The sequence below is a fragment of the Podarcis pityusensis genome, assembly GCF_964106645.2.
Source record: "Podarcis pityusensis genome assembly, chromosome: 15".
Taxonomy (NCBI): domain Eukaryota; kingdom Metazoa; phylum Chordata; class Lepidosauria; order Squamata; family Lacertidae; genus Podarcis; species Podarcis pityusensis.
Genome location: NC_138040.1, coordinates 45,084,457 through 45,102,053, shown reverse-complemented (window position 1 = coordinate 45,102,053; position 17,597 = coordinate 45,084,457). Strand labels below are relative to the sequence as shown.

The 17,597-nt window shown below is 45.2% G+C and overlaps 2 protein-coding genes and 1 long non-coding RNA gene across 13 annotated transcripts in view; 1 reads left to right on the top strand and 2 right to left on the bottom strand.

Annotated features, from left to right (window-relative positions):
* The window catches only part of LOC308463754 (disintegrin and metalloproteinase domain-containing protein 2-like), a 95,473-nt gene extending 87,698 nt beyond the window's left edge, over window positions 1-7,775 (bottom strand). For 4 of the 9 annotated variants that reach the window (XR_013979718.1, XM_080982417.1, XM_080982416.1 and 1 more), the window contains exons 1-3: window positions 7,652-7,773; window positions 4,897-4,976; window positions 2,243-2,304 (exon numbers count right to left, since the gene is read on the bottom strand). Coding sequence is in view for 7 of the 9 variants with exons in the window: in XM_080982417.1 (XP_080838543.1) it covers window positions 2,243-2,304; window positions 4,897-4,976; window positions 7,652-7,700 (191 nt within the window). In the remaining 2 variants the exon portion in view is untranslated. Of the gene's footprint in view, window positions 1-2,242; window positions 2,305-4,896; window positions 4,977-6,949; window positions 7,035-7,651 lie in introns of those variants that run through there. The other 5 variants (XM_080982418.1, XM_080982419.1, XM_080982421.1 and 2 more) reach the window with 4 other exon arrangements.
* A 10-nt stretch (window positions 7,776-7,785) lies between these two features.
* Window positions 7,786-14,467, top strand: LOC308463897. Its single transcript, XR_013979800.1, has 2 exons — window positions 7,786-7,974; window positions 14,222-14,467. It is a non-coding gene; the product is annotated as an uncharacterized lncRNA (long non-coding RNA).
* ADAM9 (ADAM metallopeptidase domain 9) overlaps window positions 8,589-17,597 on the bottom strand; it is a 96,502-nt gene continuing 87,493 nt past the window's right edge. For all 3 annotated transcript variants that reach the window (XM_080982369.1, XM_080982368.1, XM_080982370.1), the window contains 3 exons: window positions 15,010-15,109; window positions 13,171-13,298; window positions 8,589-11,419 (listed from right to left, as the gene is read on the bottom strand). In XM_080982369.1, the coding sequence (XP_080838495.1) occupies window positions 11,338-11,419; window positions 13,171-13,298; window positions 15,010-15,109 (310 nt within the window). In that variant the 3' untranslated portion in view covers window positions 8,589-11,337. The remainder of the gene's footprint in view (window positions 11,420-13,170; window positions 13,299-15,009; window positions 15,110-17,597) is intronic.

Below are 17,597 nucleotides of genomic sequence, written 5' to 3'. Positions count from 1 at the left end.
TCACCAGAGTGGTGCATGCTCTAGTTATCTCCCACTTGGACTACTGCAATGCGCTCTACGTGGGGCTACCTTTGAAGGTGACGCAGAAACTGCAATTAATCCATAATGCGGCAGCTAGACTAGTGACTGGGAGTGGCCACCGGGACCATATAACACCGATCCTGAGAGATCTGCTGACAGGGAAGAGTTACAGTTAGAATTTTCCAGTTTCTCAGAGGGAGAAAGCATTCCCCAAGGGGGGAAGGAGAGCAGTGAATCTAACAGAAGAGAGCAACAGGAACAACAGGGAGGGACCGGCTGTTCACAGGAAAGGCAAGGGTTCAGTTCTAGCTCAGATTCGGAGGAGGAGAGATACAAGCCAGCTCTAGCCAGGAGGTTAGGAAAAAGAGTGGGAAAGCGAAGGGAAGGGCGCCTTCGCCATTTTGACGGTGGCTGGTCACGGAGAAGCAGAGCTCAGAAGGTATCTGAAATAAGTGACTCTGAGGAAGAATAGTTAAGAACCGTTTATAAGATTGTTTTGTTAATATGCAATAAAAAGTTATAAAAGACAAGAAGCGTTTGTGTGGTGATCTGAAGAGGACAATGACCAGTCCTGACATCTGCATTTGCTCCCAGTACGTTTCTGAGCACAATTCAAAGTGTTGGTGCTGACCTTTAAAGCCCTAAATGGCCTCGGTCCTGTATACCTGAAGGAGCGTCTCCACTCCCATCGTTCAGCCCGGACAGAGATCCAGCACTGAGGGCCTTCTGGCGGTTCCCTCATTGCGAAAAGTGAGGTTACGGGGAACCAGGCAGAGGGCCTTCTCGGTAGTGGCGCCCACCCTGTGGAACGCCCTCCCATCAGATGTCAAGGAAATAAGCAGCTATCCTATTTTTAAGACATCTGAAGGCAGCCCTGTTTAGGGAAGTTTTAAATATTTAATGCTGTATTGTTTTTAAACACTTGATTGGGAGCTGCCCAGAGTGTCTGGGGGAAATGCAGCCAGATGGGCTGCATAATTTATAAATAATAAATTATTATTATTATTATTATTATTATTATTATTATTCCTCCCACTGGATTGAATGGTAACCATTAATTTCCAAAGAAGACAGCCAAGGAATGTTCTCAAGAGACAACATAGGGCAGTGATGGCCAAACTTGGACCTCTAGCTATTTTTGGGACTACAACTCCCATCATCCCTAGCTAACAGGACCAGTGGTCAGGGATGATGGGAACTGTAGTCCCAAACAGCTGGAGGGCTGAGTTTGGCCATCACTGCCATAGGGTGTCTGATGTACTAGGCAATTAATAAGCAATGTACTCTGGGCGTTATTTCTTTATTGATAATATTGTACCATATTTTTCGCTCCGTAAGACATACTTTTTTCCTCTTAAAAACTAAGGGGAAATGTCTATGTGTCTTATGGAGTGAATGTGTGGTCCCTGGGGCTGGGGGGGGGACCCAGGCTTCTCCCGTCAGCCCCGACAAGCTCTGGGAGCAGCGGGCAGGTTGTGCGCAGAACGTTCGCTGCTCCCTGAGGTGCTCTTTGGGGCGGGGGAACCAGGCTTCCCCCGCCAGCCCCGACAAGCTCGCATGTCATCTCTCTTTTCCTTTTAGTGCCACAGGCCTTTTAGATTCATTCATTTTTAATCATTGCTGGAATTTTTTCTATCATGCTGTTTTCTTTGGAAGTTGCATTGTTATATAAGTGTTGCCATTTTTTTATTGTGTTACTACTACTACTACTACTACTACTACTGCTACTACTACTGCTACTACTACTACTACTACTACTATTGGGCTTCTTTAACCCCTTGTAAGCCATTCCAGGAGCTTGCTGCTGAACAGTTTAGGTAAGATGCTTCCTAAGAAATGAACAAATAAATCTTTTGTGGGGCGCTTTTGTCTAGCGCAGGCATGATGCGTAAACTGAGAATTCTCATACTGCCTATGACCTTCTGGACAGTTCTGAGCAAAATAAGACTGGTGGCCCTGTTGAGGTGGTAGTGGACTAGGAAAGGCTCAATCTGATCACCTTCTGGAGCTAGCCATTATGGACTACTGAAATCAAAATCAGGTGCAGATTAGTAAATGGCCTGGCTCACATGTCACACTAAGCCAAGCCATGGCTCTCCAGGGTTTCAGACGGGGGTCTCTGCCTAGAGACACTGGAGACTGAACTTGGGACCTTCTCCATGCACAGCACATGCTACAGCCTTTCCATAAGCCAAAGGGTTAAGAATAGGGAGTCACTTACTGTTGCTGCAGGTGAATTGTGTACGTCTTCTTTTTTATTGTAATCATGTAAGTCTGTGTGCTCTGGACAATTCAAAACAAAACAAAACAATCAGTCAGAAGGGTATGTAGAAACAGTATTTTTACAAATGAAATGAACAGTCTCTATTGAAATGTATTTGATGATGGCAGAAAAGCTATGGCAGTGATTGGCTGAGCCTCTTTATCTTTCAGAGAGGCAGTTCAGGACCCAGGGAAAGAAAATAAGTTTCATTGATGAAAGAAGGAGGCAGGGGCCTGAGAAGGCATTTGCGGGAGTGGGGACAGAGGGCTAAACCCTAGAAATAAATGGTAGGGTTTTGATTAGCTGGAGTATTGAAGGGAAGATTGCAGGCCAGTGGAAAAATACAAGCTAAACTTCCTTTCCCAGCCAAAGCTTCACCTGGGATAGCAAAAGGTGTTGATGGCCCACCTGAGAGGAATCTTTGGCCTGGGCAGATGGAAGGTTGCCAGAGTAACTGGCTGTAAAGTGACAGGAAAAGAGAGTCTTGAAAGCGAGGAGTGCTGGGAAGAAGAAGTTGGGGAGAATGAAAAGAGAGATCCATCCTGGGCAGGCTGGCTGGGAGAGATGCATTGGACTCTAGTGCTGCACAGCTGTAGGGAACAAGCTCCTCTTAAAATGACCAAGCTATAAGATCTGGACTCTCTCCATACAGACGGAAGGTGAAAATAGGTGAATAAACCATAGCTTTTAAAGTTACAATTCCACAGCCTCTTCAATTCTCCAGAGGACCATAGACCCTGGGTGAACCCCTGGAATCTTCCTACCGCTTGGCAGAGAGTGGGGCTGGCGCCCAACTTCTGAAACAGAAATCAAGGCAGCTCAGGCTTAAACGGGGATCTCCTGAGGAATAAGGAAGCCAGGTTGAGAAGCCTGCTAAAAAACTAGGAGAGACAACAGGCAGAAAGGAGAAGTAATAGCACATTGATTTGAAATAGCCAGTCAGATCTCTGGTTCCAGGTCTAATTAATACTTTGATTAAAAAAAGGATCCCTGCAAAGCGTACATGGACATGTGGGGCTCCTGCAAGAGGTGAGGGAGTGAAAATGCTGCTAAACAAAACAGCAGCAGTGATTATGATGGGGAAAAGGGGAAACTATCATTCTTAAATGATATTTAATAATGTTTGCTCTGACCCAAAGATTCTTATGCACAACTGTAGAGTGCACACATAGCTGTACCTGAGGATCTCTGCTCATTCACTCACCTGGAGGACCTCAGGTGTGGAACATGCACATGTTTGTGGGTTTCCCAGAGGTATCTAGTTGACCCCTGTGGGAAACCTAGCAAGACTCTGTTTAACTTCTTAATGTAAAACAACTTGCAACACAACCCTCACTATATCTACTCAAAAGTAAATCCAATTAATTCAGTGGCACTTACTCCAAGGTAAGTGGGGTTAGGATTTCAGCCTTGCTCAACTAAATATGTTTCTTGCCTGTGTCTGGGGCCCAGAGAAGCCAATGGGGGGGGGGGAGATTTGACTGGAAGGAAATGAAATTCCCCATTTTCTGGTGCTTCAACTCAGTTGCTCATGGGTATCATTGTCACAAGTACAAGGGTAACCGTTTTCTAAATCCACTCACAATGAGTCAGGAACAGCAAAGTGGGAAAAGAATCCCACAGTGCAATCTCCTGAAGTCTACCATACCCAACAAAAAAATCTGAAAAGGAAAAGTTGCATTCAAAGCACAACAGCCTCCTGCCACTCAGAATGAAAATGTGTGGTCACATTCATTTGCTAAATAAATACAGTGGTACCTTGGTTTACGAACTTAATCTGTTCCGGAAGTCTTAAGAATGCTGCAAACCCGGAAGTAGGTGTTTTGGTTTGTGAACTTTGCCTTGGAAGCAGAATATGTTTCGCTTCCTGTTGAGTGTGTTCCATTTGTAAATTGAGTCCCCCGCTGCTATGGGAAAGCATGCCTTGGTTTAAGAACACTTTGGTTTAAGCATGCTTTCCCATGTGCTTACAAACAAATTTATTTTAACTCAGTAAAGCTTTCATTCTTTTACTGAAGAAGACTCTGCATTATTAATTTACACTGTGCATCAGCTGATGTCAGATGAATTAAGAACTCCTCCCTTTGACTTTGGGCATATGCGGATAGATTGCTCTAACTTGCCAGAAACATTTGGAAGAGACCAACAAGTGTTATGCTTCCTCTAAACCACAGACAGCATCGTGAATACAATGAAAATGGTCCTGTTGATAACACTCTTCATCTCAGGGGTTTGTATGATGATGGAACAGGTGGATGGCAATCCCTCTATGGCTGCTTGAAATTCTCTGGGTGGGTGGGAAGAGTTCCCTTACGCAAGGCCACAGGTGCCAACTTGAATAAAATATGGGGGGGGGGGCAGATAAACCCTGCTTGTCAGGAGACAAACTCACAAAAGTGACTCACACAAAAGCAGTGGAGGTGCAGCCCTCCGCCTCAAACTTTTAAAGGAACCTTTTCAAATGCTAGAGTCAAATATGCCTCCAGTTTTAACTTGGAGAAAAGCATGCGTCAGCAAGCTTGGGAAATCACTGTGCAAAATATCATCCACTGAGTAGGCGTTCACTCCATAGCACAAACTTTTGAATAAGTATGTTTCTTAATTCCAAATACCTCATCTGGACCTAGACCATCTTCAGTCATGTTGGATGGAATTTTCTTTGGATAAGTGATATGCAAAAAGCTTTGACAATCTGGAGAAAAAGAAGAATGCTAAGAAGTTAATCGCCATTTAATTTCTACAAGGCACAAATGTCACAGCACCTTAAGACACCTAAGAATTACATCCAATCACATTCAGTTGCACATTCTGAATTTGCTGGGAAGTGGCTGAATCCCACCTGAAAACAGTGAGTCTAGAAACACCCTTAATCATATGTGGCAGGTTACATCCACAACAAATCAGTCTGGAGATTAGATTGCAGCCTGCTTGTGTTGCAAAAATCAATGTTTGGTGCTGAAAGAAAAACTCAAGCAGCAAAAGAGGAAAACAAAGGGTTTTATTTTGCAAGCCAGCAAAATAGGCAGCAGAGGAATAAACTCCAAAGTCTGCGCCCAACCCCTAAAGGGGGGGGGGGGTTAATATACATTTCTGTTATCTCCTAAGGCAATGCATATGCATAAACTGAGGCAACTTCTCCTATCCTAGGCTACATCGCCCTATTAGCATACGATTATGGTTTTTCCTTAATGAATATGCATTGAGCAAGCAAACAAAGAGCCTAGCCTGGTTAGTTAGCTGAGCTTATAGGTCTCTATGTGCATCACCTGGGAACAGGGGAATGCCTCTCTTAAGAAATTCTATATACATTGACATCATATAAATTAGGATTGCTAACCAAATAGAGATCTAGGAAAGACAAACTCTTGTGCCTTTATCTGTACCTTTCTTCTTTCTTCTATCCCCCCCATTTATTAAATTCTTACAACATATAATGACATTGTAGACGAGTAATAAAATATCCCACCCTAAGCCAGAAGGTAATACATCCAAAATAACATCCAAATAATACAATAAGTTCTTATCCCAGACTACCATTTTTATAGAAAGCAATAAACAGTCCATTAACCAAAAAGTTTTAGACTGTTTTCATTTCTAGTCATATGCATAAAAAAGCTGTACCAATCTGTTACAAGAGTATTTATGTTTCAAACCTTATGCCAATTTTATTCATTAGTCAATTTTCCCACAAGTGCTATTTGCCATATTTTATTGTACTAATTTGTCAGAGATGCACCCTACAACTTCTTCTAGTATCTCATTATGAGCGACTATTAAAAGAGAACTTAGAGGTTTGAGCAGTACATTAATATCATCGGCCATGAGAAGACTGAGCAGCATCAGCTCTGGACATTTTGAGACAGTTTGAGATTGCTTTTATTTTGACAATTACTTTCCTCCCAGAACTTCCCACCTCAAATATATGAGGTTAACTTCCTGCAACAGCTTGGTGAGCAGGAAGAACGAAAATGGGCTGATTGTATTGGTGTGAGATACCATATTTGCACTATTTTAAGTACTACTTCTATGGGACGTGGGTGGCGCTGTGGGTTAAACCACAGAGCCTAGGACTTGCCGATCAGAAGGTCGGCGGTTTGAATCCCCGCAATGGGGTGAGCTCCCGTTGCTTGTCCCTGCTCCTGCCTACCTAGCAGTTCGAAAGCACGTCCAAGTGCAAGTAGATAAAAAGGTACCGCTCCGGCGGGAAGGTAAATGGCATTTCCATGCGCTGCTCTGGTTTGCCAGAAGCGGCTTAGTCATGCTGGCCACATGACCTGGAAGCTGTATGCTGGCTCCCTCAGCCAATAAAGTGAGATGAGCGCCGCAACCCCAGAGTCAGCCACGAGTGGACCTAATGGTCAGGGGTCCCTTTACCTTTACTAAGTGCTACTTCTAAGTGCGTAAGGGAGAAGGGCCCTGGGCCAGGGGCAGTTTTAATCCCTGACATATCCATGTAGGATTGGGAGAGATTCTTGCCTGAAATCCTGAAGAGCTGCTGCCAGTCAGTGTGGACAATACTGAACTAGATGGACCAATGGTTTGACTCTGTTAAGGCAGCTTCCTAGGTTCCTATGTTTCAAGGCAGATCCAGATTTTAAAGGACATTTCCTCCACACTGAGGTCGACACCTCTTCCTAGATAGTAATCTGACAACTGGATACCCACATCTGCCTTAAACCGTCTGCTGTACCCATCTCTATTAGGATGTGTTCTGCGTGGGGCTTCCCTCGGGACTGAGCTGGAAGCTGCAGTGAGGGCAGAATTCTGCAGCGCGATTGCTGACAGGAGGGAGGCCTGCGCTCAGAGATCGGCACTGGCTGCTGATCTGCTCCCAGGCCAAGATCAAGGCCTTGCCCCACTTGTGCCCAGGGGGCCGCTTTGACGGGTGGACTTGGGCCCACATCTTGCTCAGCTCCTGATCCTTTCCTCTCGAGATCAAGCAAGCGCCTGCACAAAACGTTCCTGCTCAGAGACGCTTGGAAAGCTGAGGCAATTCGTTTCAGTATTTTAACTTTTGTATGTTTTAAAGCAGTGTTATCTTTTTGTAAACCGCGTTGAGGGTTTTCAAACCATCAGGCAGCGTATTCATTTTATGATAGACAGCTAGGTGCTCGGGCCTTTCTCAACCCGGGGTCCCCAGGTGTTTCTGGACTACAACTCCCACCATTCCCTAGCTAGCAGCCTAGAGGACAGGGATGGTGGAAGTTGTAGTCCAGCGACGCCTGGAGGCCCCTAACTTGATAAAGGCTGCCTGGTTCAGACGCTACTTGGGCTTGTCCCACAAATAAAGATCGTGGGAGAACTGCTGCCAGTCCGGGTAGGCGGGCTGTGAGGGAGCCCGCCCGCCCGGGACGGGCCTTCGCTCACCTAGGCCCGCGGCGAAGAGGAGCAGCGCCGCCGCCGCCAACAGCTTCATGGCGACGCGGCTGTCCAGCGCCCTCTCCGCTTCGCTCTAACGGTCTCGCCTGGAACGGAGAGCCGCGCGGCGGCTGTCGAACGTCGTGCGCGCGCCAAGGCCAGTTCCTTGGGGAGGAGGGCCAGGAATCCTCCGGCTCAGAGGGCGAAGCGCCGGGGCCCAGCTGGGCTTGGAGGTGCATTCCCCTCGCTCGCGCACACACGGGTCTTTTCTGCCAACCCCAACCTGCAAGAATGCGGGCCGACGCCGCGGGGCCCATGTCAAAAGAGAGCAGGTGACCACCCGACACGCGCCTTCTTCCTTGACTCGAGTTCCGTGGGGTTGACTCCCGTGCCCATTCAAGGGCGCCCGGATGCAAGAGGGGCAGCTAAACAGTAGTATTTCAGCATTTTATTATTGTAAGCCACCCCAAAAACTTTTGGATGGCGTATAAATGTTCATAATAAAACCAACTAGGAGTACCACCCCAACTGAGGGAAGCATCTCGCACACAAAGCAGATAGATAGATAGATATTCCCATTTAGACCGAATAGCTACATTCCTATTGGGGAAGATGGCGACTGGGTCCTCCTGGTGCCAAGTCCAGACCTTCTCTACTCGTCCAGTGCAGCAGCAGGAGGCCCCATTAGCTAAAGTGGTACCTCAGATTAAAAACAGTTTCAGGTTAAGAACGGACCTCCAGAATGAATTAAGTTCTTAACCTGAGGTACCACTATATACCAATAAAGTATTTTGAGCACACAAGAAATGTGTATATGTTATTGAGTAGGATTGTGTCAAAGAACCAACCTTTCCCATCCACCAGCAAATTTGTAGCTGGTTTCCAGACCAGAACAATAAAAAATTATTGGTAAGTATACAGTTTTGCAAATATCGGGGAGACCACAATAGTTCAAGTATTTTATTATTGCAACTGCAGACATATATTTATATAAGAATATATGCAAACACTGTTAAAGACTTCTTTTTTGGCGAGAATTATGAAGAAATTTACCAAACAAGCATATGCTGAATATTTGCCGCCATGTGGGAATAATTCTTAGCATAATTTAATACAAAGTGTTTCATTCTCTGAAGCTATTGTAGCAGACGTGTCTGTAATGGTCCTTGCACATTATGAAATTCTATGATTCTATGAACAATATACTATCTAAGCTTAGCACACAGGGAAATCCTGCCGCCTCAGCTAATCTTAATCTACAGCTCCCAGTCTAAAATAATCTCTTTAGCAGGTACATCTTTAAAAAATCTGGCTTAATCAACGGTGCAAAGATTGATGGAATTCAATCCAACAAGATTTAGCCAATGTAAACATCCTGACTGACACGAAAAGCAACATAAAAAAGAAAAAGTGATGAAATATACGTACAGTATACAGAATTCTTCAGCAGGCTGCTAGGGTTTAAAGTGCTCATAACAGTTTCAATGGGTTTAAATAAAAATGGATTTTGCACCAAGGCTGGTGCTCTCACACTAAAGATGTTGCAGCAAGTGTGCTGAGTTGAAGTGTGTGCAAAGTAGCTGGAAAGTGCATACTGACTTTGCAGGTTAATATGCAGTCAGCAGTTATGATCACATTCCCAACAGCAAACACACACACACACACACACACACACACACACACACACAATGAGAAACATCAGCAGCTCTTAGTAGTAGCTTGCATGCATGTCTGAAGGCCACATTGGAAATACATCACTAGAACTAGATGGAAGAGTTGCCACTAATTTGCATGTCATTAGCAGTATCTGCATAGCATCTTCCTTAGTCTGACAAATGCCAAACTGTAGAAGCAGCAGGATTGCTGGTGATAGTGGAAGAACCTGTGGCATCTCTGCACTAGCCCACAGAGATGTTTTGGTAGACAGATACCAAAGATGTATGAATCAACATACATTGAATCTGTGCTTTTGCCATCACATACTCAAGCATCTCTCTGCGTTTTGTTTTTACTTTAAAAGCTAGAATACTTGGACTCAAGAAAATTCATGAGAGCTAAATATAAGTGCTTTGTGAACTGTGAGCAGCCCACTCCCCAGCCTAGTCCCCGAAAAGTGACTTTCTCGTACCTTTGTTTTGAATAACCATTAGTGGTGAATTAGAAAAAATTATTCCTTAACCTAAAATTGTTAAGTAAAACTTTCCTAACATCATTTTTTATTATTATCTACAGTTTAGTGTCAGCCAGCACACAGTTCAAACTGTCTATGTTTTAAAATGTGTTAATAATAAACATCGAGACACACTATTAAAACATATAAACATGCTAACAATACATTTCATCTTCTCGCAATAAGTAGATTAAGGCTGCAATCCTACACTCACCTACCAGGGAGTAAATCCCAGTTGGCTTACTTCCAGATAAATGTGTCTAGGATGGTGCTGTGTGGCTGCCATCCTAGACACTTTTATCTGGAAGTATGTCTCACTGAACTCAATCGGGGGGGGGGGTGTCCTCCACCAATTGGAATTTTTCTTGGTGTTTCCACCTTGTGCCTTTTAGTTACGTGCACACAAATAACAAACTTCAGTCCAACATGAGTTTTGACTTTTTGTGTACAGGTTCCCACACATAACAACCTGAAGCTATTGTTGTTCATAGAAATGTGCTGGTCTAATTTGAACTGCAATTCTTAACACCTGCCTCTACACAACTACAGGTTGGGATGGCCCACCCATGAGGCAAGTAAAGCAGCCACCTCAGGCAGCAGGATCCACTGGGGGAGCAGATTCTGATGTGGATCTTTCCTCCCACCTTGTTCCTGATGTAGATCTTCCCTCACCCCTTCTTCCCTGGCGGGGAGGGGAGTGGTATTTTGGGGTCTGCCTCAGGTGCCAAAATGTCTTGCCTGACTATAGGTGAAGACAGATGTAACATTTAAAAAGAAAACTCAATCATAGTGTGAGCTTGGCTTCTTCTCAGCTTTGCAGTTGAATGACTCATACACATGCCAGTTCAGCTGCCATGCTTCAGGCTGCCCTTTTCTGTTTTTAAAAGTGCAACATACAAGCTTATATATGTCCATTGCTAGTCTTAGTCATTTTTTTAAAGCAGAATTTTTTACAAGCGCAAAATTGCTCCAGATTTTGGAGGTGGGCTTCTGGGGGACATCTTAAGTTCCACCATTCATTGCTAACCATAAGCTGGTCTCTGTTGCAAACGCAGAACTGCCTTTCTTCAAGATATGAGTCTTTTTGAAAAATATAGATTTAGATTAAAAACAGTAACATTTCCTAATTGATCCTAATTGATTTCCTACTATCTCTAATAATGTTATGTCTGTCTTCACTTAATGTTTTTTCTCTATAAAAACAGCCCGGGAGGGGGAACCCACATACCATGTTTGATTAGATAGAACCCTAAAAAGGGGGAAGTACAGTTAACACCCAGAAAGTGACCCACTTCTCCAGCAATGTAGCCCAACCGCAGCACAGAGTTTTCACAGGCCCAGTGGTTTCAGTTCCCGGAGCTTTGGTAGAGGTATTTGCTTGTTAAGTTTACATTCCTTGGTATTGCATTTTGTTCTGTTTCTTAGCCAGTGCTGGGGGGAAACAAAAGGTTTCAAGGGCCACTTTATGCAAGACGCGGCTCTGGCTCTGTGAACAGGGTGGGTTGTGAAGGAAAAACCGGCAGTTTTATATAGGAGGCAGTGGTGCAGGTCGAGAAGGGTAAATTGGTTCCTGAGTTTTTGCAGTCTTCAGCACAGGGGGTGGAGGCCTGCAACAAAGGATGAAGGGTCAAATGTCAGCCTGTTTGTTGACTTATCTGCCTTTTCATCAATTCTGTTTGAATCAGCCTTCCCCAAATTGGTGCCCTCCAGGCAGTGCTGGCTGGGGCTGATAGGAGTTGTAGTCCAAAGCATCCAAAGGACCCCAGGTTGTGGGAGGCTGGTTTAAATAAATATGCATAAAACATGTTCCCAGCATTCATTTTTCCCAAGTGCTGATTCAGGGATGGGAGAAGTGTGTTTCTCCATAAGTTTGTGGACTATAGGAGTGTATGAGGTGTTAGGGGAGGTGTAGAACCTCTGGTCCCCTTCATGGATCACTGCCTTGTTGTGGCAAAGGGGCTTGAATAACTCCAAGAAGCTGTGAGCCATGCTGTGCAGGGCCACCTAAGACGGACAGATCATAGCCGAGAGTTTAGACTAAATGTGATCCACCTGGAGAAGGAACTGGCAATCCACTCCAGTATTTTGCCAAAAAAAACTCCATGGACATAAAAAATGAGAAGCTTTGAGAAGAAAGTAAGAGTTTCCAAGGCATGCTCTGGTTCATGGGGTCATGGAGAGTCGAACACGACTAAGACGACTAAACAACAAAAGAACCTCTGGTGAGAGACACGTCATGCTCCTTCTGGGGTAGTTCGTACTTTGACCCCACTCAGTTCTCACCTGTGGCTCCTAGAAACTGTCAGCATGTGACAGCAGCCACCCCCCTGGGAAACAGCTTCAATTGGCCAGCTAAACCAGGTGAGGGTAGCCAGTGGGTCTCAGACCTTTTGTGAGTTAAGGTCTTCTGCTGCCTGCTCCAGCGGATTGAGCAGACAAGACCAATAGTGGATTTAATCTTCAAGAGAGGATTTACGCACATTGCTGTAGAGAGAAATGAGGGGCAGATGGGCCTCATCCACCTGCGAAAGAAGCCCATCTAGGAGAAGAACCACTTTGATCCCAAGCCTACGCTGCATTGTGGAACATCTTCAGAAGAACAATAGGCTAAGAGTAAACTCTACACAAATTCAGAGTGGAGTCCCTAAGGCAGTTGGATGGCATCTTATACGCCTCCTTTGGGCAACTCCTGCAGCCCAGCTGGGCCAAATGTCTTGCTCGGCTTTCCTTTGGTCCACATCAGAAAGGCCGAGAGGGGGGTCTTGTCATCTGGGCAGCCCAGGACCTCCATACACACTGCCCAAGCTTGCACCTCAGAGGTCTCTTTGGTGCTGCTAATGCAGCGAAAATAATGTGATTTGACCTAACCCTTGGAGGCGTACTCACTTATCTCCTGAGACAGATAGATGACACACAGGTGGACTACAACTCTCATCAACCACAGCCAGTGTGGGCAGCAATGATGGGAGTTGGACCAGGGCAGGGGTGCGTGGACACAATTGTGCATGGACACAATACAACCTAATCATGCTTTATCAGACATAATATCATTACATCTGAACTAGCCAATGTGCAAACAAACTATATTTATTATTATTGATCACAATTGTATTGCTTCCTTCCTCCAAAGGAGCCCCGGGCAACTTATATGGAGTGATGCCTTTTGATCCTCATAACCTTGCAAGATTATGCAGAGAGTTAATTGACTGGCCTAGGGTGGCACAGTGAGCTTTGAAGCTGAATCAGGATTGGAACTCTGCTCCAAGCCCAGCCCCTTGAGCTGCTTCTAGCTCTCACACAAGAAAAACTATAACCCAGGACCACAAGCTGTGACTTTCTCTGCATTGCCGTTACCAACCTCATTGGGATGCAGTGCTGCTCCATGGATGGCCCCATGGCTGCCGGAGAGGGAAGGGGAGAAGTGTCACAATACGGTTGCAGATTAGCTGTGTAAGCTGGCACAGGGTATCTGTTTGCTTGTGTGCTCTGCAAGGAAACCAGTGTAAGCAAAGGTTGTTTTTAAAATATAAAGTTCACTAGTGAGGATTCTGTTCAGCGGCATGAGTTGATGGTACCCAGAAATAGCCACACACTTCATTTTCAGAGTCCTTCAGTAAAACACAGCAAGCGTTACAGCTGTGGCACTGGCGGAGGAAGGGGGGTGCGGTGGGTGTGGCCCGCCCCGAGTGTCATCCCCGAGGGGGGTGACATTGCCACCCCACCCCCAGGACACTTGCCACGGGCGGCACCCCCCTGGGACCTGGGTGCCAGAGCAGCTAGCTCCGCCTTTGCTTGGTGGCAAAACACGTGCACTTATCTCAAAAGTAGGTTAATTCCTATCCAGAACCCTGAAAGCCACTGCCAGCCATTGCATATTTATTTTTATTTTAAAAAGTATATACAGTGGTACCTCAGGTTAAGTACTTAATTTCTTCCAGAGGTCCGTACTTAACCTGAAACTGTTCTTAACAACTATGTGAATACAATTAAAATTAACAGTAATTTTTTTAAAAAAACAACAGGTCAATATCTTGCAATCTAGATAGGCTTGCCTAAACAAAAATGTTTTAAGTAGGTGCCAGAAAGAGTACAGCAAACATGCCTGCCTGGTGTCCATGGTGTAGGTGCTGCCACACTAAAAGATTGATTCCTTACAACTGCAGAAGGAGTGTTCTGTGGCACCTGAAACAGAGCCAGTTCCACAGACCAAAGCAGTAGAGCATAAGTAGAGCCACAAGTGAACTGGCCCCAAGCCATTAAGGGATAAAACTTGGAATAGATGGACCAGCTTCCTATAGTCCCAAGTATTTTCTGTGTCATTTTCCTCCACCTTGTTCTGACCCACTTCCCAAGGCTGTGTGTGGATCCTCTCCTGTGTTTTTCAAAAGCTCCCTTTCCTTCCATAACAGGCCCAGGCCCCGTCTTGAAGTAAAATTATATCCCAGCTCAAGATTATGATTTGTCCAAGCTGCTTCTCATTATTCTGCCTGAAGGACAGCATTCTGCAATGTGACCCCCTCCAGATGTTTTCACCTGCAAGCCATGCTGACATCTCAAACACACCAGATGAGGAAGGACCACTATCCGATGTCATCCTGCCCCCACACTCAGATTATCAGGCTTCTCTCATTAAAGCACTTGGCTTCCTTCTCCCAGAGAATCCTAGGGGCCGTAGTTTGTTAAGGAAGCTGGGAATTCTTAGCTGGGAGCATGTAATTGCGGGGAGGGGCAGGCAGGGATTCCCCAATTGAAAATTCTCCAGATTCTCACTGTGTAACAATTCCCAATATTGAGGTAGAGGTGGGGGTGGGATGGGAGAACCACACCAGCCACTATTTGGACCGGGGCAGAAAGCAGAGAGGCCAGAGCCAATGGCAGGCAGAGCCAACGAATTCCAGTGTTTTCCCCAACTTTCTCCTGCCTGCTGAGTTCTACAAGGGTGACACTGAGAAAGAGGAAGCTGTCAGCCAGGGCCTCTTCCCTCTGGACCAGATGCAAGGAAAAAAGCTGGCATGTGGGAGCTGGCTGAGGTTGGTGGGGCAGGGCCCATTTGCCCTCATAGCCCTGCCTCCCCTGAACCACATCAATTGCTGGTACGTATTTGTAGTGCAGCTATGGCTCCTGTCCATTCTAAGTGGCCTTCCACCACTTTATTCTTCCAAGCCCCACCACTAGTCAAGATCAGGAAAGCTCTTACCATAGGAGCCGACATGTCCCTTGTAGAATAGGGAATGTTTGGTGGGTAGGAAGCATGTACAGACTCCTGCGTCCTATTGTCTGACCTTCTTCTGAAACGCCTAAATAAAACAACACAGATTGATTGATGACATCCTATGCAGGCCTGTAGACACCTTGCTATACTCATATAGAGCATTCTTTACATAGCCCAAGTTGTTCATTTGCAGTTCTGCCTGTGGCAAAATTTCCACACCAAATTTGGGACCCATAGCTTTCTTAAAATAATAATAATAATAATAATAATATAGGGTTGACATAATTTTGAAGAGCAAAGAAGAGGACACATTTGCCGACTTCCCCTTTTATTATGGATCACTATGACGACTCTCATTTTACATACTCATGTAAAAGAGTATGTGTCCTGGAAAAAGAGGACATATGGCAACCCTAATTTATCAATTAGATTTATATACCACCATTCATCATAAGATCTCAGGGTGGTTCATGGTTCACAGAACGAAATAATGATTTGACCTGATCCAAGTAGATTCCCATGATTGGTAAGCTATGTCTGGAAATATTCAAGCAAGAACTTGGATATCAGCTTCAGCTTCAAACATGCAAACCAAACTGGTTTATACAAAACCAATGTATCTGCCAGGTAAAGATGCAGCTGAGCCAAAATGGGTTTGCAGCTGAATGCCCAGAGCCATGTAAGTCCCAATGAGCAGCTGATTCCCAGCAGTGGAACCAGTCACCTGGTGTAATTGTGCCATTGGTGATTACTAGGTCAGTTGCCCCTCTTGCCTGGCAAACCTGGTCTGCCAGGAGTGGGGAAGAGAAGGGTCATGCACCCTATTCCTGTGATACAGAGAAGGCGTTTAAGCAAGAGCCGCATTCCTCAAAGATCCCCTTTCTAGATCATTCTCCAAGGGAAGGTGGGGAGGGAGAGAGAGCATAGTTGCTGAGGATGGTAACAAACCCTTAATAGAGGCATTTATTTAAACTGGCACAAACCTTACACAATTAGGGGAAAGAGGGGCACATTGATGCACGGGGCACATTGATGCACCAACAATATTTCAATATCAAGAAATGTTATTCGTGTTGCCACATCACTAAAACATGTCTATACATGTGTGAGTACAATAGTTACAACCGCACCGCCCGCCAATTAGCCGTTGGTGTTTGACGAGAGTAGGTGTGTTTTTCGCATGCCCAGCTAAAAAATTACGTGAAATGTAAAAGTGTTCCAACACTGTTTTACGTCGTTTAGTTAAGATTTAAAAATACCAAAGGTACTGTAAGTTATTCAACTCAGTAATCAGGATTACACGTGATTTTTAAATAAGTACAGTGGTTTTATTAATAATTGTTAGTTTTTTTGAAAATGCCTGTTGGGGCACTTTGATACACTAAGACGCGGGGCACATTGATACATATAAAAGTGCCCCGCTAGTGTGCAATAGTGCCCCAATATACAAGTTTGCATGAAATCTCTAAAGTCAATAAATTTGAAAAGAAAAAACTTGTTTACTACGTGGCCAAAGTCATTTCTAAATATAATATGACCGATTATCAAGTGTCATATCTCAGGAAAAAAACAGGATCTTGTATGTTTGTCTTCCCCATTGTAGAAGATAAGGCAAGTGTTGATTCCAAGAATGTTGTTTTGCCGTTGCCAAAACCAAATTTCCCAAAGGGTAGACTCCACCGTGGGAGCAGGGCCAGGGCGGAAGAGTGCTGGAGTCCTGTCTAGTCATGTTATATGGGATCAATTCCAATCTGTTACCTCCGAGGATTGGACGAGTAAAACCGACCACTGTCTCCTTGATCCCTGCCCATCCTGGCTAATAATAGGGAGCTTGGAAGGGCTGGGCAATGGGCTCTGCGGGGTGGTGTATGCTTCCCTCTGCGATAGAGCCTTCCCAGACCTGCTGAAAGAGGCTGTCATTAAACCGCTTCTCAAAAAAACATCTTTAGACCTGGCCAATATGGTAAACTATTGTCCAGTGTCAAATCTTCCATTCTTCAGCAAGGTGATTGAGCGGGTGGTTGCTCAACAACTCCAGGCACGCCTGGAAGATGCAGACCATTAGGATCCCTTCCAGTTGGGATTCAGGCCTCATCATGGGACTAAAACTGCCTTGGTCGCGCTGGTCGATGATCTCCGGTGGGCTAGGGACAAAGGTGAAAGCTGTTTCCTAGTTCTGCTGGATCTCTCAGTGGCTTTTGACACCATCAACCATAACATCCTTCTGGACCATCTAGAGGAGCTGGGAGCTGGGGGCACCGTTATACAATGGTTCCGCTCCTTCCTCCTGGGCTATTTCCAGAAAGTGGTGTTGCGGGATGAGTGTTCAGACCCTTGGGCTCTTGTGGGGTGCCTTAGGGTTCTGTCCTCTTCCCCCATGCTTTTTAACATGAAGCCACTGCAAGAGATCATCAGGGGGGTTGGGCTGGGTGTTCATCAATACGTGGATGACACCCAGCTCTACCTCTCTTTAAATCAGAACCAGTGAGGGCAGTGAAGGACCTGTGTGAGTGCCTGGGGATGGTTGGAGGATGGATGGCGGCTAACAGATTGAGGTTGAATCCTGAGAAGAC